Source organism: Trachurus japonicus, chromosome 21, assembly GCF_045865225.1.
Source record: "Trachurus japonicus isolate A0001 chromosome 21, Traja_1.0".
NCBI classification, from domain to species: Eukaryota; Metazoa; Chordata; class Actinopteri; order Carangiformes; family Carangidae; genus Trachurus; species Trachurus japonicus.
Window position 1 is genome coordinate 25,390,779 of NC_140927.1, and position 22,316 is coordinate 25,413,094.

A 22,316-nucleotide genomic window follows, 5' to 3' on the forward strand; every position below is an offset into this window, starting at 1 on the left:
AGAGGCGCGCCGCCTAGTGTCCAAGACTGAATTACACTGAAATGACTTGATGTTGTTCTCTTTCATATTATAATATTGAAAGAAAAGAAAAAAAACATTATTTTTTTGACCTCTAAATTCATGTTCACTGGTTAATTCCAACTTTAACACTCTGGGGTTGAACCAAACACTTCGTGACTCTACTGGAAATTATGAAATCACTGAAATCATGGCTGCACTTTCCTGTTTTCCCCACTAGATGTCAGTATTTTACTATTATAAACAGAAGCATAACGCGTACTATGTACTGAATATTTTTTTGATGAATGAATACAAATTAGCTTTACTTGATTTGTTTTTTAATTTTACATTTTTTAAAAGCAATACATACAAAAATAATAAAATAAAATAAAATAAAAATAAATCAGTTGCATTCGTGGGTATCAAAATTTTGTTCAGGCATTACCGAGGGCAGCCAAGTTTCCGGAAAAGCAACTGGTGCGAGTTTAATGGACAGGGAAGAGATATTTGTTTAGGTTAAACATTAGTTTACAGAATACACATACTTTTCTTTGGTCAAGAAGAGTGACCCTTTTTAAATCGCTAGCATGCCTTTATTTGCTCAAAATCCGTTCGACCAAGATGTTGGTAAGTGAAGTTTCTCTTGGTGTTTTGTTTTCACTAACGACAGGGCCAACAACACTGGGAGCTAACGTTAGCTTAGCTTAGCTTAGCTTCACTTCTTTATTTTGTTCACCACAGACAGTGTTTTGGTAACAACAACCTACACAAATGTCAGTGTTGTCCTTTTTAAATGTGTATCTCTCAGGCTGATAGGTTGTCAACAACTTCCACTGTGTTTATCGATCATCTATATTCACCAAGATAAGCGACTGCTTTGTAGGTAACTAACTTTGAGGGCTGACTGACATAAACCGTGACTAGCGAGAAGTACAGGATCACATGATGTCAAATCAGGTCATACTGTTAATTTAGGGAGATTTTTCGGAAATTATCTATTATTCTAAATCTTGATTTATCATTTAGTCCATAAGATATTTATATATGGTAAAAATGACCATCGCAGTGACAATGACACAGCTCTAAACGCTCAAGATGTTCAGTTATAGCAATGGTATATGACGTAAATATATGATTGATCAATCAATTAAGCAGTTAATTGAGAAAATTACCTTATGATTCAGTGATGAGAATTAGAATTTAACAATTATAAGATAAGTACATATCAGATGAAGCCCATATTTATTGGACCATTAATGTTAATTAATATTAATTAATTAACATTAATTAATTAATAGTCAGGTAATGGAAACTTAATCAATATTTATTTTGATATTTGATTAATAATTAAGGTCCTTTCCAAAGCAGTAATTAAAAACAAAAACAAAAAACTGTCTCAATCTGTCAAATATAGTTTCCTGTTCCCCTCCTGTTAGAAATGATTGTTAATTTGATATTTTGGCCTTTTTTTCCCACAGTTAAAACAAGATAAAACATAAAAATAAATAAGACATTTAAAGGCGTGACTTTGCAATTAAATATTCTTTCATTCCTTTCTGACATGTTCATAAAATAACTGATTGATTTGCCAGTTTTGCTTCCGTTGTCAGCACCTCACCAACGCTGGTGTGCGCTCCCTCTCTTATGTCTTTGGGAAAAAATTACCAATTCATTGACTGATATTAATATTATGGATAGGTGCAGCCCTAATGATGTCAGATGAAACACAAAATATTTGGTTGATAAATGAAGCATTCATTTATTTGAAGGGAAATTAATCGGCAATTATTTAGAGAACAGATTAACCTCTGTAGTATGTTTGCAATTAGCTGATCAATCAACTGGTTCAGAAGCTTCACTGTTATGAATCAGTTTGTTTACAGTGTGTTAGCCTGTTGCTCTCTGTTGTGTACTTTCTCACAGTCATGTCAGTCATATATTTTTATGCAAAGTTTCCAGGTCACCAGCCTTATCTGACACCGCAGGTCTTGTATGACCAGACAATAGTTCACTGTTACATTCAAATGACTTACTGAGTGTTACATGGGCAAGATGATGATGAGTCTCATGACAGGGTTAACTATAAGCTGGAAATATCTGTTTGAGTCATTTCCTGTTTACATATTGCAAAGCAGAGTAGGGGATTACTTCACCTGACCAGAAGATCGCTGTCTCTACTCTCATAAAAAACAAACGCAGTGTTATGAAATATATTACAAAACTGAACTTGAAACATGAAGTGTTAGAGGAGAAAAGAAGATTTGTTTTCCAACACAGTAACTAACTCTCATGCCATATTTGAATAGTGTGGTGGCTGTTGTTTAGCCTGGCATGTGCCAAACCGATCACAAGCTAAAATGCTTTCAGATCGGGCTGGCTTATCACTTCAAAACAAAACGTGTGACTTTGGGAAAACCTGCGAGTTCAACACAATAAAACAGCTATGAAATGTAGGCGGTGTAGGGTCCCACTTCTGAAATGTGGCAGCTCAACACCTGCTATTCACATGTCTGCCCACGATTACATTACCGGAGAAGCAGCCGGTGATGCCAGTGAAGATATTTTCTCACAGCACCATATGTACTCTGTCCCTGTTTGACATATTTCCAGAGAAGGCAACCAATGAAAACAACACAACAGATGACTGGGGGCTCATTATGGACATCTGTGATAAGATTGGGACGACAACCAATGGGTGAGCTGGGAAAAAGACGCGTTTTCTTTTTGATAACGAGAGCTTGTTAGCAATTAAGCAGCACTGTGATTGAAGTAGTTACATAGTTATATAAGCACATCACATTTGTATTAATCTTTAAAGGGATAGGTCAACATTTTGGCAAATTAACGCATTGCCATAATCCCTATAGTCATAGCAGTAGTATCGTTACCTTTAATTGTCGGTGCAAGCTATTTTTAGAACGGCGGAGCAGAGCCGTGAGCTGCTCAGAGCTACGCTACAGAGGCTCATGGGATTTCTTGGTTTCCCTCATCAAACTCATCAAATACACAATCCAACAACTCCACAACGCTCTGGTGGACAACTTGTGAGCTGCACATTCACCACGCTATGAGATAATAACACAACGTTACGAGACAGAGTTGTTTTCGAGGTATATGCAGAGACTGCTTGCTGAAAAACTGTCCCCGACGGGAACGCACATCAGCGGTTTTGCATGAATTTTCCTCTAAAACAACTCTGTGTGGTAACGTTGTGTTATTATCTCATAACGTGGTGAATGTGCAGCTCACAACTTGTCCATGAGAGCGTTTTGGAGTTGTTGGATTGTGTAGCTATTTGATGAGTTTGATGAGGGAAACCAAGAAATCCCATGAGCCTCCGTAGCGTAGCTCTGAGCAGCTCACGGCTCTGCTCCGCCGTTCTAAAAATAGCTTGCACCGACAAATAAAGGTAACAAACCTACTGCTATGACTATAGGGATTATGGCAATGGGCCAATTTGCCAAAATGTTGAACTATCCCTTTAAATTCCATCCCATCACTGTAACTGAATTGTATTTGTGTTTCTTCTGTTCCAGACCAAAGGACAGCTTGAGATCCATTATGAAGAGAGTCAACCACAAAGTGCCTCATGTTGCCATGCAGGCCCTCAATGTGAGTTTGTTGCTATGCTGTCACACCTCACATCCAGTGTTCTACTGCCCATTGTATAGCGTTGCCATAGCAACAGAGCGGCCATCACCACTAAAAAAACAAGCTCCTCTGTGATTTTTACATTAAAGATATTTAATGTCCTCTAAAGCTTAAGACTCAAGATGCAATCGATGTTAAGTTCTCTAATGGATGTGCTTTATAGACATTATTAAGTCAGGAATAATGTAATTACCGGTACACAATAAATCGATGATGTCAGAGTGGCTCACATAGAAACGGTTGCAATTTAATTGAGTCATCAGAAACCTCAAAGTGCTCATGTACAAGTACTGTTTCCCAAAATGGAAATAATGGCAACAACAAAACAGGTCTACAGAAACATGCTTGTTCACATTTGTCTGTTTTTCATCATCCGTCTGCAGCAGATGCTCAAAATAACCATTTGGAAAAAAGAAAAAAAAAAGACAAAGCTTCTAAATTTCCCCTTGTCAAATGTCAAAGGATTTAATTGCTCTGCTGCAGAGGAGCTGTAATTGATCTAACGCTGCATTGTCAGAGCCGCACAGAGAGAAGTGAAGCAGATTTCATACTGGGAAGATTAAACTGTGATGAGACGAGTTGGAGCTGTTTCTCAGTGAAAACTGTCACATGGCTTACTCTATATTTAGATCTCTACGTTCACTCATTAAAGCCCCGTTGTCACTAAATCCATCTATAAGCACAAAAGCTGCATGGTGAATAATTATAGCTTTTATGTGAGTTTTTTTAATGTGGGTTTTACATTTGTGTTTGTGGGTCTAACTGTTCAGAGCCCAAACCGATGACAATTTTCTGTCCTTGTGATAGAATTAATTCAGTAATCCTTGGTGGAAATTGATTTTTTCGTTTGTTTTTGCTATAATTCAACATATACTGGCTGCTTTATTTATTAAAACCACTTCTCTTGCAGGTGCTGGGTGCTTGTGTGTCAAACTGTGGAAAAATCTTCCACTTGGAAATCTGTTCACGGGAGTTTGCCAGTGAAGTACGGAGTGTGCTGAGCAGAGTATGTACTCTTTTTTTTTTCTTTTTTATAAACCTACCTGTCTGTCATCTTTGTTTTGTTTTTTAAACCACAGTCATTCTCACATATGCACTCCCTCACTCTCTGAGGAAGGTTAACTGAGACTGGGCAGCTGTCACAGTCTCCATCTGGCACAGAAAGACTCGATAGATCCACTCAGAGGTGTTTGTGTGCTTGCAGGCCCACCCCAAGGTGTGTGAGAAGCTAAAGGCCCTGATGGTGGAGTGGGCAGATGATTTCCAGAAGGATCCACAGCTCAGTCTAATCGGCGCCACCATCAAGTCCCTGAAAGAAGAAGGCATCAGTTTCCCCTCCGGATCCTCACAGGTACGTCGACCTAACGCAGAATATGCATCATGTCTGATTTTGAGAACAAACACAAGTGAAGGTGGAAGTCGAAATAACTCCTTGTAATCGCCTATATCGGTGTTTCTGTACATGTCAAAAAACACATGCATGGAGAGCTGCATGGGTGTGAGAAGTCTCTTTTTATCACTATCTCACATTCTTCAGTGCGGGGATCACTGACACACTCTCAAGCATCGTGCAACGTAGGATAGATCGACCAGTGTGAAGTAGATCAACACACCAACACTGAAGTTCATATTATTCTTGAGAAAGAAATCCACAAATCTGATTCCCTTTAATCACTCTCAAGGGTTAAACTCTGAAACCAACCACACACACACCACAGTTCAGTGAAGGAAGGTGGCTCCGCCTGGAAGAGCCTGTGCCACAAACACTTACTGTACGTAACACTCATTTAAAGGAGCCGAAGGACACACCTCTATTCTGACTGATTGCATAAAGTTAACCGAGACTCAACTTCTTCAGTCTTCCCTCAGTCAAAACCAACAGATACAGATACAGATACTACTCATTCACCCTGACAGCTATCACCCCCCTGAATGCGGGGAAAAGGAGGTAGCCACACAGTCAGTCATAGGCTACTCTTGCACTTATTTATTGCCTTACTAGGTTTGTTCATGTATTTTTAGATTTGATTTATTGTTGTTTCTTATCTGTCCTCTGTATAGATTTTATAGTGGCTTTGTTCTTTTTATTTGCCATTATCATTTACAGCAATGCTGTGTGCTTTGTGCTTTTTACCTCTATGTTCTCCTGTGGTGTGTCTTGTTTTCAAATGTCTTGCAGCTGCTGCAACAACATTTGCCCATTCCTCATTGAAATGAATTAACTTCCAGCGTTTTTGAAGCTTTTGAAGCTTTTGGTGTGCACAGTTAGACTATGTCCACACTGTTACTGTTTTGTTTTTTTAAAGGATCTTATTTCCTACGTCTCCACCTCCTGTCCACTGAAAACCGCTGCTAACCCCATTTTAGTATCAAAACTCCAGGGTTGTGTTGTGTTGTCGTCCAGAGAGATGAAAATGGAGAACTTTGCATTGATTGGTTCTCATCTGTGCCATCGTCTTTGCTAGCAGCAGCTGATGAATGAAACCATCCATTATAACTCTGCAGCTGTCTCTGCTGTTGCTTGTTTTGTAACTCATCAACTGGAGAGTGGACGATCTACTTCCTGTTTTTAGGTGTGTTAGTCTGGATGCAGGGTTGTTTAAAACGCTCATCTGGACAAAGATCGTTTCATCTGAAAACACCATTGTCAAATGCAAACACAGTAGAGTGGCTGTAGTCTCAGGTTCGAGTCCGTCCTGTGGCTGTTTGCTGCCTGTCATCCTCTCTCTCTCTAACTTTCATGTCTGTGATTTGTGTGATTGGCCAAATCAAGGTAAAAATACCCATCAGTCAGCTGTAATGTGTCAGTGGCGGCCATCACTCCACACTCCCTCCCTAATTACAGTTGTAGGCCTTATGCAGGATAACAACATAAAATGCATCTAAGTGTGTGTGGGTCGGTTGGGTCTGGCTGCAGGCTGTTATTACGGCCGTGGCGGTTTCACTGCACAAAGTGTCTCTCCAGTGTGCGAGGGTTCATTCAGCCTGGGTGGAGCTCAGCCGTCTGCATTCGTATGGCAGCAGCAGCTTACAGTGGAATTTCCTCTTCACATATTTCGCATTATTCTGTGGATGTGTGTGTTTATGTCTGAGGATCAGGAGTGAGTGTGTATGACTGCAGCAGGCCGAGCTTCCCTCTCTCTGTCTGAAGTCTGCCCGGCTCATTATGTCACAAGTTTATCTGTGTCAGGGGTTGGAATGACTGGACTTTGTCCTCAGGTTGTCGTGAAGCAGTTGACCTACAATTATATCATCTGTGATACGTTCATATCCTCTCTGTGGCCAGCGGCTTTCGGTTCTTCATGTGTTGAATGGTCGACTCAGAGTTTATCACTTTCCAGAGTGGTAGTGGTTCGACGTTGATGTTCTTGGACACCTCGCTTTAACAGTCAAATTTTTCATGATATGAATCTGTAATAACCAAATTGGCTCACACACGGACAAGCCCAAATTTGCCTTTTGAAAGGTAAATAATAAACATTGTCCATGTTTTAATCTGGCTGAGTAACAGGGAGAGCAGGTTCTGATGCACATGTTCATAGCCACACACTTCAGATTCAGTATCATCACATTGTAGATGAGCAGAGGGTTAAATTAACCCTCATTTAATCCAGATTAATACAACCAGCTGCTGCTTTTATGAGGCACACTCATACACTTTTCAGTTCTATAATGTTCAGATTTGATCGGCTCTGTCAGAGGTATAAATGTCACTATATGTTTATGACTGAGGTTGTTTCCATTGGTGTTGAACTGCACTGATATTAATCAAATTAGTTTTTGGGGTAACGCTTTATAATAAATACACGCTATTTAGTCTAGTACGAAGAGGGGGGTATCATGCACCCCCCGGAAATATACTTCTAACCAGTGTTTCTAGATTGGAAAAAATGTGTAGAAAATGATGAGCTATGTTAAAAAGTTGTCAGAATGTCCCATGTATCATTTTTATGCAAATTAGTGCCGCCATTATCGAAAAAACCTAATTTCACTATATCTCAGCCAATATTGCAGATATCTGAACAAATAAGGTGTCTAGACCCATGTTTTGGGGGTCAGAGATCACAATAAAACTATTCATAAAGTGATCACATGTTGGTGGCATGCTTGTAAGCAAACCTAACCCTTTTACCAATTACAAGACGCCAATATTGGAGATACCAAATAAGGTGTCTAGACAGAGGTTGTTGTGTGTTTAACCAAGGTTTATTTGGATCAAACATCATAATAGAACTCTTGTTGATGTGACCACTCTTCTCTTTCCCATGCCAGATAAACAGTCAAGTAAATGGTTCTCCACTATGCATCACTCATCATCGTTTTCACTGAAATCTTCAAAGTTAAACTCATCCTCTCCTTCCTCTTTCTCCTCCTCTTCCTGTTCATGCTCTCCAGTGTCATGGGGATCAACCAGTGAAGTTGGTAGGATAGGACCACAGGACCACACCGGTTTCAACACTCCTTCATCAGTCTTCATCCATCCCTGCCATCATAGGGTTTTGGTTTTTCCAGAATAGGTTCATCAGCTCGCTAGTACAAGGCGACGCGGTAGTTCACACGTCAGGCATGTGGCTTCAGAGCAGAGTGGCACGGAGGAAGGTGAGCCAGGTCAACCTTAGACTTGCAAGTGAGTTTCCTGTCCTCCCCCACCATGTTGCGGAGCAACTTGGCACGGACAACATCCACTGAAGACTCACAACTCTGTCCAGACATCAGACTGGTGAATTGCTCCAACTGCCTCAGCACCTCAGGCTTGACACTCTAGCAGTCACTGAGTTGACTGAATACGTGAAACCTGTGATTCTTCTTCAAGGGCCCCACCTTCCTTCTCCCTTTGATGGCACTGGTACAGTCTTCTCCACTGAACACATAGAACCCAAGAAGAGTGGTGCGGTAGTCTTCTCCCAGGGATTCTGCAATACTACTACTGCCTGGCTTCTGGTGCACCTGTCCCCACTGATGTTGAGATGGATGTGTTACAGTACGAGCAGAAGCTGTGGGCAAGGCTGCTACAGCTGACTTCATCAGACCCCTACAGTGTGAAGATCCAGGAAGCTTCTCAACATCTCTGAGCTTGCAGAATCCCTGGGAGAAGACTACCGCACCACTCTTCTTGTATTGGGTTCTATGTGTTCATATCAGTGGAGAAGACTGTACCAGTGCCATGTATATATTTTTGGCTTTTTCATGCCTTTATTTGACAGTACAGTTGAGAGAGACAGGAAATAGGGAGGCAGAGAGGGGGGGAATGACATGCAGGAAAGGGCCGTCAGATGTGGGATTCAAACCAGGGCCGCCTGCACGAGGACTATAGCCTCAATATATGGGGCGCCTGCTTAACCCACTGCGCCACTCGACGCCCCGGAAGGTGGGGCCCTTGAAGAAGAATCCCCGATTTCACGTATTCAGTCAACTCAGTGACTGCTAGAGTGTCAAGCCTGAGGTGCTGAGGCAGTTGGAGCAATTCACCTGTCTGACGTCTGGACAGAGTTGTGAGTCTTCAGTGGATGTTGTCCGTGCCAAGTTGCTCCGCAACATGGTGGGGGAGGACAGGAAACTCACTTGCAAGTCTAAGGTTGACCTGGCTCACCTTCCTCCGTGCCACTCTGCTCTGAAGCCACATGCCTGACGTGTGAACTACCGCGTCGCCTTGTACTAGCGAGCTGATGAACCTATTCTGGAAAAACCAAAACCCTATGATGAGGGGCAGGGATGGATGAAGACTGATGAAGGAGTGTTGAAACCGGTGTGGTCCTGTGGTCCTATCCTACCAACTTCACTGGTTGATCCCCATGACACTGGAGAGCATGAACAGGAAGAGGAGGAGAAAGAGGAAGGAGAGGATGAGTTTAACTTTGAAGATTTCAGTGAAAACGATGATGAGTGATGCATAGTGGAGAACCATTTACTTGACTGTTTATCTGGCATGGGAAAGAGAAGAGTGGTCACATCAACAAGAGTTCTATTATGATGTTTGATCCAAATAAACCTTGGTTAAACACACAACAACCTCTGTCTACACCTTATTTGGTATCTCCAATATTGGCGTCTTGTAATTGGTAAAAGGGTTAGGTTTGCTTACAAGCATGCCACCAACATGTGATCACTTTATGAATAGTTTTATTGTGATCTCTGACCCCCAAAACATGGGTCTAGACACCTTATTTGTTCAGATATCTGCAATATTGGCTGAGATATAGTGAAATTAGGTTTTTTCGATAATGGCGGCACTAATTTGCATAAAAATGATACACGGGACATTCTGACAACTTTTTAACATAGCTCATCATTTTCTACACATTTTTTCCAATCTAGAAACACTGGTTAGAAGTATATTTCCGGGGGGTGCATGATACCCCCCTCTTCGTACTAGACTAATTAAGTATTAAATAGTGAATTCATCATTAGTATGTAGTTTATAAACACAGTTAAAAATGTTTTCTCATCATTGATAAGCACTAACTGTATTTATAAACTACATACTATAGTATTCATGCGTTAAGATAAGAATTCAGTATTTATTAAAGCCTAACTAACTTAACTTTAGTGTGTACTTATTATACAGTGTTACCCCTTGTGGAGGTGTATTTAAGAAAATGCCACTGAACATGATCTGTGTGTTTAGTCTAAACAGACAAGTCGGAACATGGATGTAATTAGCTTTCTGATCCGTGCGCTGCCTTTTTGTGTGTGTGTGTGTGTGTGTGGAGGGAAGGGCTGAGAAACCTGCTTTACACCGAGAGCAGGTGGCTCAGGAGGAGGCAGGTATGACATTTCATCTCTGTCAGCTGATGTGCAAACAGCAGCAGGTAATGTGACTCAAGCTGTGGCAGCGCCTCCTGTAGCGATCACTCATTGAATTTGAAGGTCTTTATTTTTGTTTTTTTTAAACGAGATGCAGATTTTCAGTTGGGTTTTTTTTCCCCAGCATGTTTGGATCCAGCCACGTGTTATCGGACCGTGTTAAACAAATGAGCTTCCCAGTTCCTGTTATTTATTTATATCTTTACCTTTTTGTTTGTTCTGCTGCATTTAGTTTTCTTACCACATAGTCTATTAGTGGAGAGGCGTGTGTAGTCATGTGACAACCACACCTATTAATCACACACTGACACTAAGTTTTGATGTGCACCTACATTTTACAACTCTTATCTGTTTTGTAACAGTTGAACACTGTCTTTATAGATTTTACATTTTATTAAGTGTCCTCTTATTGTGCCAGTGATGAAATAATGATTCCTTTGATTAGTGTTTTTCACTTGTAAACTAAAAGTACATGTACAGCACCATTTAAACGTGTGGTGGAGTCAGTTTGCCATTCACTTGAATAGGAAGTAAATCTGAACTAATATGTATCTTTACAAACCCGGTGTGGATTAAGCAATACACACAATACACTGGGCACAATGCAGAAAGTTTAATTAAGAATTTCACCTATGAATTATGTCTGGACTGGTTCAGGGAGCATTTATGTTTTTCTAGTTTTTAAAATAATAACACTTGAATTTTTTAAGCTTTTCCTTTGCAGAAGCACAGATTTCTATGTTGTATTGCTTAATTACAAGTGAGTAAATTCTCTTTAAATAATAGTTTGCCTTCGTCATAATGTAAATCTACATTTTCTCTCTACTGTACTGGGAGCAGCCTTGGTAATACATTCCCCTGCGCCAACAGAGAGCATTCAACCTTAGTTCACATTCTGTGAATATTTGTCTAGAGTTGTGCTTCGGCTGCGGCAGCGATGTCCACTTTGACCTGGTGGTCGGGTCGGAGCTGCACATGAGACATCTGTGTGGAGTGTTTCTGTCTGAGGGCCAGAGCCGCGTCTCTGACCGTGTAGTCCCCAGCACGGCCTGCAGGTGGCACTGCACTCTTATAGTCTGAGGGCTCACACACACTCACCCTCCCTCCTGTAGGTATATGGATACACACTTATACACGCACAAAGACCTGACCTTATCTTTCTATATTGACCACAGGGGTCCACTGCAAAGGTCAGCACACCTGCTGCAAGCAAACCATCGGATGATGACGACCTGGCCAAAGGTAAAGTGAGATGCCATGAATCAGCTCTACACACTCCTCTCATAAGCATAGTTCTTCTACAGAGGACACACTTTTTCCAGCTACTTTGTTGTATTTATGAGGCTAGTTATTTGTAGTTTGCATGAATTTTCAGTAAAAATACTTCTTTTTATCAATAATATAACCTTGTAAATTGATTTTGAGATAAGATTTCACGTTCCCATGCTTCAAAGTGTTGTTTCGCTGCCTGTGATCGGTCTTCTGAGAGCTGTTTATATTCCTGCAATAAGAAAATAAATAATGAAAGTGATGAATCCTGCGTCTGTGCCAGGCCCATATGTGTTGGACGTTTGACAGATACTCATCTCTCCTCTCCGCTTCTCTCCCGTTCTCTCATCCGATCGTCCTCCCCCAGCCATCGAGCTGTCCTTACAGGAGCAGAAGCAGCAGGCCGAGACACGGCCCTTGACCGTGACCTCTGACCCCCCGACCTACACCAATGGCGGAGGAGGGCAGGAGGCGCGGAAGGTGCGCGCGCTGTACGACTTTGAAGCGGCCGAAGATAACGAGTTGACCTTCAAAGCGGGAGAAGTTATCCTGGTTTTGGACGACAGGTACAGTTTCAGAGCAGATCTAATCAGTTCTGCTTTATCCTTGGAAATACCAGTTTTAGAGTAAAGGTCATCGCTGTTGCAGAGACTTAGCCAATATGATCCCTGTGCAATAAAATCCTACTTTTGTACAGCTCATAATCTCCCAAGGTTTGTTTACCATGTGTGAGATGCGTCTAGAAATCCAATAATCTCACAGAGTTTCACTACAGGAGATGAAAAGATGTGTGAGTGATGTGATAAACTCTGGTTTCCTCTTTATTTTAGCAGCATCTATAAAAATCACAACCCTTATTTATCCTTTTAGTTGCTTAAAGGGATAGTTCAACATTTTGGCAAATCGGCCCATTGCCATAATCCCTATAGTTTTAGCAGTAGGTTCGTTACCTTTAATTGTCGGTGCAAGCTATTTTTAGAACGGCGGAGCAGAGCCGCGAGCTGCTCAGAGCTACGCTACGGAGGCTCATGGGATTTCTTGGTTTCCCTCATCAAACTCATCAAATACACAATCCAACAACTCTAAAACGCTCTGGTGGACAAGTTGTGACCTGCACATTCACCACGCTATGAGATAATAACACAACGTTATGAGACAGAGTTGTTTTACAGGTAAATGCAGAGAGACTGCTTTCCGAAAAACTGCTCCCGACGGGAATGTGCATCAGCGGTTTTGCATTAATTTACCTCATGCTGAACTATCCCTTTAATAGAATAAATCCCTTTATGCAGCCTGATGATTTACAGTCTAAACTTGCTCCTCACACTGTAGGTTTATTAAGTAGCCGGTAATGTCTGTTAAACAAATAAAGCCAGGAGCACTTTCATAGATTTTAATATCATGACGATGTTATGTATAACCCATTTAATAACTCGGCTTTACAGCAGTAATAGATGCAATAAACTGAAGCATTTTATACTGTGAGCTGTGTGACTGCTGTGAACCAGAGCCAGGTGCTCAGTGCGTCTCCCTCTCAGAAGCTCATGCATTGATGTCTCTAACCGTTTCATGGTTTGTTTGTTTTTGTTTTTTTGCAGTGATCCAAACTGGTGGAAAGGAGAGAACCACAGAGGAGTGGGCCTCTTCCCCTCCAACTTTGTCACAACCAATCTGAACGCTGAACCAGAGACAGGTATTTCTTTTACACCATAAGAAAACTGACATTATTATCCCTTGAGCTTTAAACACTCATGAACACTTTGTCCTCTTCAGACTGTTTCATTTCAAGTTAGTTTGAGAACTGCTGATTGAACTTTTATCCTTTTTTTCCCTCTACAGTGAGTTCTGTTGAAAAGACAGCCATCCCTGAAGAGACGAGTCTGGAAACCAAAGTGGAGCCTGAGCCTGTCTTTATAGACGAGGTACTACATTTCCTCAGTGGACATTCATTTCCAAAACCCAAATAACCTCTCAATCAAACCACCGATCCAAACCCGCTCTCTCCTCTCTCTCCTCTCTCTCCTCTCTCTCCTCTCTCTCCTCTCTCTCCTCTCTCTCTGCAGGGGAAGATGGACAGAACGTTGGCACTGCTGCAAAATGCAGATCCTGCAGATCCGTCTCCGGACTCCCCGGAGCTGATCCAGCTGGAGGGTATAAACCTTAATACTGCTGCAGATCTGGTCTCTCTGCCTGCGACGCCTGCCTTCAGTCTGAGTTACACTGTTGTTTTCTGACGGTTGTTTGTTTTCTGTACCTGATTGAACAGGCGCATGTGAACAGATGAATCCACTGATTGACGAGAAGCTGGAGGAGATTGACAGGTACTTTAGCGTCATTATCACTAATTAAACTGTAAACTTCCCATATATAGATATCTCTGATTATCTAAACTAAACATCCACTTGAGCTGCTTTGAGGCCTCAGATGAAGACAGCAGTAATTGTGCCCTCGTCAGCTTGTCGAGACTTCAGAGGACCACGCATGAGAAGCTTCAGCAGGGAAAGCTGTATCCCACAAGGACCGCTCCACTGATGTCTGTCTCCTCTTGTTGCAGGAAGCACTCAGAGTTGTCAGAGCTGAATGTGAAAGTTCTGGAGGCTCTGGAGCTTTACAACAAGCTCATGAACGAGGCCCCGTTCTACTCGTCCTACTCCAAGATGCAGCCGCAGTACGCACCGGCCGGCACGGCTGTGGCCATGCAGGTCAGAAAACCTTAATGATGACGTAGGCCTTGTTAAAAGGATAGTTCAACATTTTGGCACATTGGCCCATTGCCATAATCCCTATAGTCATAGCAGTAGGTTCATTACCTTTGATTGTTGGTGCAAGCTATTATTAGAATGGTGGAGCAGAGCCGTGAGCTGCTCAGAGCTACACTACAGAGGCTCATGGGATTTCTTGGTTTCCCTCATCAAACTCATCAAATACACAATCCAACAACTCCAAAACGCTCTGGTGGACAAGTTGTGACCTGCACATTCACCACACTATGAGATAATAACACAACGTTACCAGACAGAGTTGTTTTAGAGGTAAATTCATGCAAAACCGCTGATGCGTTCCCGTCGGGGACAGTTTTTCATCAAGCAGTCTCTGCATTTGCCTCTAAAACAACTCTGTCTCGTAACGTTGTGTTATTATCTCATAGCGTGGTGAATGCTCTGGTGGACAAGTTGTGACCTGCACATTCACCACGCTATGAGATAATAACAGAAAGAAATGTTACGAGACAGAGTTGTTTTGGAGGTAAATACAGAGACTGCTTGCTGAAAAACTGCCCCCGACGGGAGCGCGCATCAGCTGTTTTGCATGAATTTACCTCTAAAACAAGAAATCCCGTTAAGCATAGCTCTGAGCAGCTCGCTGCTCTGCTCCGCCGTTCTAAAAATAGCTTACACTGACAATTAAAGGTAATGAACCTGCTAAAACCATAGGGATTATGGCAATGGGCCAATTTGCCAAAATGTTGAACTATCCCTTTAAATTTCTGCATCTGCATTTTTGTAGCTTGTATCATACTGAAAGACAATGGCCCAAGGGAGGATTGACACTTCCAATTATCATGTTGTCTTTAAAGTATCATCATGCTGTGAGTTTTCTAACAAGCCCCTGTCTGTCTGTGTAAATGACTTTAATTGAAGCAGTTTTTAACGTTTTTCTGCTGCATCGCTGCTTTCTCTCTGTGTCTAGCCATTGATCCTGATCCACGTTGTTTGCTAGTAACGTCACTCAACTTGACCTTCCTATTGGCTCCAGTGGGTGCCGTCACAGCCAATCAGAGTGTCTGATTCCATTTCCTGCCTTGAGTGTATATATCGAAACTAAATGGGAGCACAGCTGTTTTATTGTGAGCTCAGAGTGAGGAAAGTCTGGTGTAGTGATGGAAAACAGAAAGCTGAGACTGGTCACATGTTTAGTGAAGCAGGTGGCTTTTCATGCAGGAAACAAAAACACATGAAGTTCAGAATTAGATCTGCTTCAGAACAATTGATGAAATTGTCTTTCTCTGCAACCTTTATCTGTAAAATAGCGAAAAATTCAAGGTCCTTTTTTTATGGACTATCCCAATTAAACCCTATTATACTACACAGAAGTCTATTGACAGTGACAAGACTGTTTATTGATCCCACACATGGGAAATTTGGTTGTTACAGAAGCATTCAACAAGGAGGCAAAAAGGTAGAAAAATATGCAAATATAAGAGAAAAGAGAGAGAGATTCTATACAGTTTTGTACAAAAATATTTAAAGAGTATATACAGCTATGTACACAAATAGAATAAAATGTATATATACAGTGTTGTTTGTTCCAGGGCATAAAAATATTGCACAGTTTGACGGTCTGAAAAAATGAAACAGCTTCATTGTTGACCTCAGAGGCCACATGACTGATGAATTGATTAAAATCAATCACAAAAACACCAGCACACATCCAGATGACAAGGACACAGGACAAAGCAGAAAACAAGAAGGAGGTTGGTGATTAGAGAGCTCAACCCACTTCACATCTTGTTCCCAGGGGCAGGCTCATGTGATAAATAGAGTTTACACAGACGCTGCCCATGAACTGATCACGACGAAGGGTTTTTTGTTTCTTTTTGTAGTCGAAGAACTCCAAAGACTTCTGCTCTTCAATAGGGGGATTAATATTGTCTTGTTATTTCTCTCTGGTCCAGTGACTCTAGATAAGCTTGATCAACAAGACAAGTCATTCAGGAGGCATGAGGAAACGCTGTCCTCCCCTTTTTCCCTCTGACTGCTGGATCAATGAGGAGTCATAAATAATTTATGGGTGGGTTCAGTCAAAGGCTGACTCACAGTTTAGAAGATTCACGTCTGAATAATTTCTTTGTTGAAGAGGAGGTGTTTGTTTGACAGTCTGTTCGTTAACTACCAGAGTGTCAACACTGTTGTCGACTCCCACTCTTTCTATTGAGTCTATTGATCTCTGTCATGTCATTATAGCATAATTATTATTCACAAGTTTTGTTTTGTTTTATTTTGTTTTGTTTTGTTTTACATCCCAGTGTGTTTTATTATTTGTCCTAATGAAATAGTTAATTTCACTTCCTGGACTGGTCCTGATGGCTTCATGACATTCAGTCAGCCTTGTTTTTCTTTCTCTCTCCCTGGAGAGTTGCAGGCTGCCTGTGTTTCCTTGGCAGTAGATGTTTCCTCTAATGACTGATGTCACTATCTCTCCCCTGAGATTTAGAAAAATATCCACTTCACTGGGCAGACCCCTCACCACAGCGCTGCTCATCTTTTTTTTCTTTTTTTTTACCCTTCATCATTCTTTTGTTTTGTGCGTTGCTCTGTAAAAACGGCCTGCCAGGTTGTTATTGCACCTGCAGTGATGATGTTTCTGATATTATTCCTATTTATTCTAACATCCAAATCAGCCTCTGTCATCTTTTTGAATGTGCTAAAAATAACACAGCAGCACCGTACCTGTCTTACTGGAATAATCTACTCATCACCCATCAATGTTTTATACGTCTCATTCTGTGTCCAGCTCCCGGTAGTCAGACGTTTTCACGGAGAGCAAACATCCAGTGATGGACTTCTCTTTTATTAGTATTGCCAGGGTCAACCAAGGGACAGAGGGAGATGATATTAACTTTGTGAGGAAATGGGTTTCATAAACTCAGAAACTTGCATCTCAGGGGGTTGAATGAGAATATGGGAATTGGAGTTTTTGTAACAATTTAGTTAAAATTTGAATGTTTAAACTTATATATAATAGCTTCGTCATTTTTATAATGTTGTCATTTCGCTCCAGGCTCAGGAGCAGTTTCACATTTGGGGAAATAGACATTTGTTTTTTTGCCAAGATGTAGACACATACCACATGTTAAATATGAAGCTACAGCTATTAACCATGGATGAAGCATAAGGACTAGGTATAACATACACCTGACCTCACTAAAGACATTACATCTAATTAGTTTACCTGGGCAAACACAAACCAAATAAACAATGATCTAGTACTTACTTCCTGCTGTCTCTCTGGAGTCTGAAATAAAATAACTCCAGGTATCAAATCTAATAATAGTATTGGTAAAAATATGATTTACGTCTTTGCTGTATGACTGACTGGGTTTTGACTGACTGGCCTTTTGGTATATAACATTTATTCTTTGCTTTTAAAGCAGAAGTAAGCGATATTTTTGTGTTAATATAAGTCTTAAATAGTGTAGTCTTAAATAGAGTGTTTGGTCTGAAACACGGGTCTGTCAGTCACTCTGCTCTGCTCTGAGCCGAGGAGAAAACGTTTCTCGTATCCTACAAGTTTTATCCAATGAGGAGAGAGAACGGCATAAAGGGGCGGTCCTCTCTGTGTGTGCAGCCAAGGGATGCGCCTGAATGTGGTGACGTAGGGACGAGGACCAATAGATCCATGACGAGGGCGGGCTTTAACTTTGAAATTTCTGTGTTGGAGCCACTCTCCCGGCCAGCTCTTTATGTTCAATTCAATTCATTCTTTATTTCAGACCCAAGGGGATCCATATCACAATAAAAAAGACAGAATAAGAACAAGAAAGAAAATGTTGTGTCTGTTATCACGTGCCATCAAGTGGTGTGGATATGTATACATATGTGCTGTGTGCTCAGTCATTGACAGCATGATGAAGTACTGTGTTAGAAACGTTTCTTTCCCTCTGGTCTGCTCAGGGCTACCTGGGACCAGCCGGTGCTCCCTACCTGCCCGCAGCGATGACCCAAGTTCCCGGTGCTCAGCCTTACAACCTGCCCAGCGACCAGCCCGGACCGCTGCACTCACTGCCCCCCAACGTCTCAGCCCCGCCCAACAGCCAAGCTGCTCAGCCTCCCTACATGAGGTAAGACAACAACAGCTCCTATACAGCTGTCGGTGTGCAACCTCTGCACAGACAAATAAAGACAAGGTTCATATCATGCGACCTCACATCTTTGACATTAAACAAGCTCCTAGTTTTGAACAGTGGGGGGATATAGAGCTTGTAATGCGGTACAGACATTTGTGTTGTGACAAATGAATAAACAGGAGCTTGTTCTCCAAATGGGATTGATGATAGTGTGTGTTTTGTTGCCTTTGGGAGGAAATTGATTTATGTAAATCAATTTTACATACAGAAAAGCAACAACAAGAGTAACATAAAAACCCACATTTATATGAACATTAAACAGCAGAATGAGCCAGAATATCCACCACCAATAGATAATACGTCATAGAGGCTCAGTCTATATTTAACAGTCAAGAAATAATATTTTTTTTAAAAAGGACTGAAAGAGACACAAAAGCTCAACACACAGGCTGTCTTGTCATGTGCAGCTGCTTTCTTCACCTCTCGACTTCACTCTACAAGTGGCTTTTTGTCACTTTTCCCAAAACAGATATAGGCAGGTGAGCAGCCAAAATGGATGGATGCTCGGTACACAAGTACCTTGCTTGTCAACGCTGATTATTTATATCTATCCCCGGCGTTTGTGTGTGTCACAGAAAGTTGCGCCAGTTGGAGCTTTAAAGGGATAGTTCAACATTTTGGCAAATCGGCCCATTACCATAATCCCTATAGTTTTAGGAGTAGGTTTGTTACCTTTAATTGTCAGTGCAAGCTATTTTAGAAATCCCATAATGGGATTTCTTGGTTTCCCTCATCAAACTCATCAAATACACAATCCAACAACTCCAAAACGCTCTCGTGGACAAGTTGTGACCTGCACATTCACCACACTATGAGATAACGTAACGTTACGAGACAGAGTTGTTTCAGAGGCAAATTCAGAGACTGCTTGCCGAAAAACTGCTCCTGACAGAAACGCACATCAGTGGTTTTGCATGAATTTACCTTGAAAACAACTCTGTTTTATGACGTTCCATTATTATCTAAATATACTATATTATGGCAATGGGACAATTTGCCAAAATGTTGAACTATCCCTTTAAATCCAACATAGATTGTATCAGCGCTGAGTGATGTTGCTGAAATCGCTGTGACAGTGTTAATTTGAATAATTTTCCAGTATGAGTCTGAACCACATCACGGCAAATGTTGATCAGAGACACTTGACATGTGAAAAAAAGGATTATAGATGATTAAACTATTTGTGTAGCTGTATTATTTGCATTATTAATGATTCTGAATATTTCATTATAGTATGTCAGTGTACTAAAGATTTAGTTGTGCATGAGATATTTAGAAAGATCTGGAAAGAGATCTAAGAGTTAATATTTTATATTCTACAGGCCAAACGGAGCGAGACTATGACTTTGACATGCTGAGACTCATGTTCCATATTTTCTGTAGCTACTAAAGTGTCACATCTGTATTTTCTTCACAGCACGGCTATCAACACTCAGTACATGAACCAAGCTGCTGGAGCTTCTTACCCACCTCAGGCGGGCGTGGCCATGGACATGTCGACCTATCACAACCCTAACATGCCTCCCGTGTCCTATCCCGTGGCTGCTCCGCCTCACCCGGCTCCTCAGCAGCAGCACCACCACCACCACCAGCAGCAGCAGCAGCAGGCGGCGTATTATCAGCAGCCGCTGCTGTAAAACTCCAACCGACAGCACGACCTGACACCAATACACACACACACCCTTCAGTCCTATCAGACGCCGGCTGTGTGTTCATTCGGCTTCCCGTGTGTGTGTGATCACTGCTTTAGGATCGTTCCTTTGGCTGTTTTTGTGGCCGTCGGGCTCGACTGAACACACTCCAGGAGGGCTGATATAACTGAGGTGTGTGTGTGTGTAACGCAGGTCTGCTGTGCAGCTGAATCAGGACTGGATTTGAGGCTAAACATGGCGCCGGGGTTTTTTCCCCGTCCCGTCCTCTTCTTCTTTTTCTTCTTCTTCGTCTTTGTCTTCTTCTTTTTTTTCTCCCTGGTTGACTCAAAGCACCGCTGGTCACAGGTCAACACAGACGAAGAGTTTGGTTTTGCTCACCAGCGCAGCCAGTGAGCCTTCATTTTCTAATTTATGGAAAGGAGCATTCACAATCGATCATGCAACACAATGCTACACACTCAACTACACAAACTGTTGCTGAGTCGGCTCTGCTCAAAGAGTCCATGCAACATGTCATCATCTTCTGAAGCAACAGGGTCGTGTCCACACTGATGTAGATAAATAAATGTCTCTCTGGCCTTCTGTTCACATTACTTTATTTAAAAGTACAGTGAAAAAGCAGCAGCTCCGATCCGTACTGGATGTTCAGGCAGCCCCACACAGCCTCATGCAAGATCAATGTCATCACAAGCACAAGTCAGAATGAAGCAGACAGGTAAAACATCGGCCCGTCTGGATTAGACAGGTGTATCGATGATCACAACCGAAGCATATCTTGTTCTGTCAGGTTCTTGTGAGACAGATCACTAATAAATACACAGCTGATATTGATTGTGTCAGATGTAGTTACCCTGCAAGCTGACAAAAACTTTTTAAATGGGTTTTCTGAAGTCAATACAAATTGGAGACAGAGACACCACACTCGAAACTGAGCAATGCTCAATATTCAGACATGTCGGTGTAGACTGAACACCATTCAAGACCTCAGGAGCAAATTTTAGATTTATCTGCACTAATGTGAACACGGCCTTGAAATGTCCTGTTTGTCTTTTTTAGTTTTTAATCACAATCTTTGTTGTTGTTTTTTTTGTTGTTTTTTGAATGTGTAGTTGAACTCATCTGAAGGCAGGTACAGTTTAATCCGACAACCTCTTTTTGTCCTTGTTGTGCTGTTTGTTTGACGCGTTCCTGGGAGATCATGTTTCTGCAAAGTCAGCACTTATTAAATCTGTGGGGACGACGGGGTCGCAGGTGCTCTCCTCGCTGTGCAGGTATTTAAAAAAAGAAAAAAAGAAAGAAAAAAAGCCACGAGCTTCACTCTGTCTCTCTATGTCCCTCACCAGCATTCATTGACTGAAGCCGATCTGTTATGTTAACAGTTATATTCATGTAAATGGTTCAATCTTTGCTTTTTTCCAATAACCTCACTGCCTTGTAGAGCATTTGCATTTCAGATATTTAAGATTACTTTTTTTTTTCTTTTTGGGTGTGTGTTTGTTTTGTTTGTGTGTGTTTGTATCTGTCTTGAGGGCTTACATGTAAAATGACACTGATTTTTTTTTATTTTTTGTGAAAGGTTTGTCAGATTTTAAAGGGGAACTGAGATATAGTTTGTTGGATCTTTTGTGTGTTTATTGATCTGATGATAAAAATGATGCATTTATTCATCTGTACCTTTCTGCCTCTGATCTTCATCTGTGAGGTCTCTTCCATTCAGCATCCTCTGTTAGGAGTCCATGTTTTATGCAAGTGCACAGTACTGAGGTGTGTCCATGTCTTGTATACTTCAAATTTCAATAACGGCCAATGACATACGAAGCCTGTACTTTGATTTATATATATATATATATATAGTATATATATGGAGGCGTCATACGTGTTGTAATTTACATGGTTGCAGAATGTGTAATGATTATTTCTATCTTCTGTCTGCGTTTTACTTTTAATGTCAAGGCAAAAAAAAAATGTAAATGGAACAAATTGTCAAAAGGTTCAGAAATCAAATGTTGATGTTGTTAATATGAAGAAAGAAA

The 22,316-nt window shown here is 41.3% G+C and overlaps 1 protein-coding gene across 1 annotated transcript; it reads left to right on the forward strand.

The window, feature by feature from the left end:
• Positions 1 to 448: 448 nt before the first annotated feature.
• Positions 449 to 20,846, forward strand: stam2 (signal transducing adaptor molecule (SH3 domain and ITAM motif) 2). The gene is made up of 14 exons (XM_085766037.1): positions 449 to 627; positions 2,611 to 2,695; positions 3,537 to 3,612; positions 4,562 to 4,657; positions 4,856 to 5,002; positions 11,631 to 11,697; positions 12,092 to 12,290; positions 13,323 to 13,417; positions 13,564 to 13,646; positions 13,788 to 13,875; positions 13,991 to 14,045; positions 14,279 to 14,426; positions 18,399 to 18,565; positions 20,049 to 20,846. The coding sequence occupies exons 1-14, from the start codon at positions 588 to 590 to the stop codon at positions 20,266 to 20,268; spliced, it is 1,566 nt and encodes a 521-aa protein (XP_085622163.1). The 5' UTR covers positions 449 to 587; the 3' UTR covers positions 20,269 to 20,846.
• The last annotated feature ends 1,470 nt before the right edge of the window (positions 20,847 to 22,316 follow it).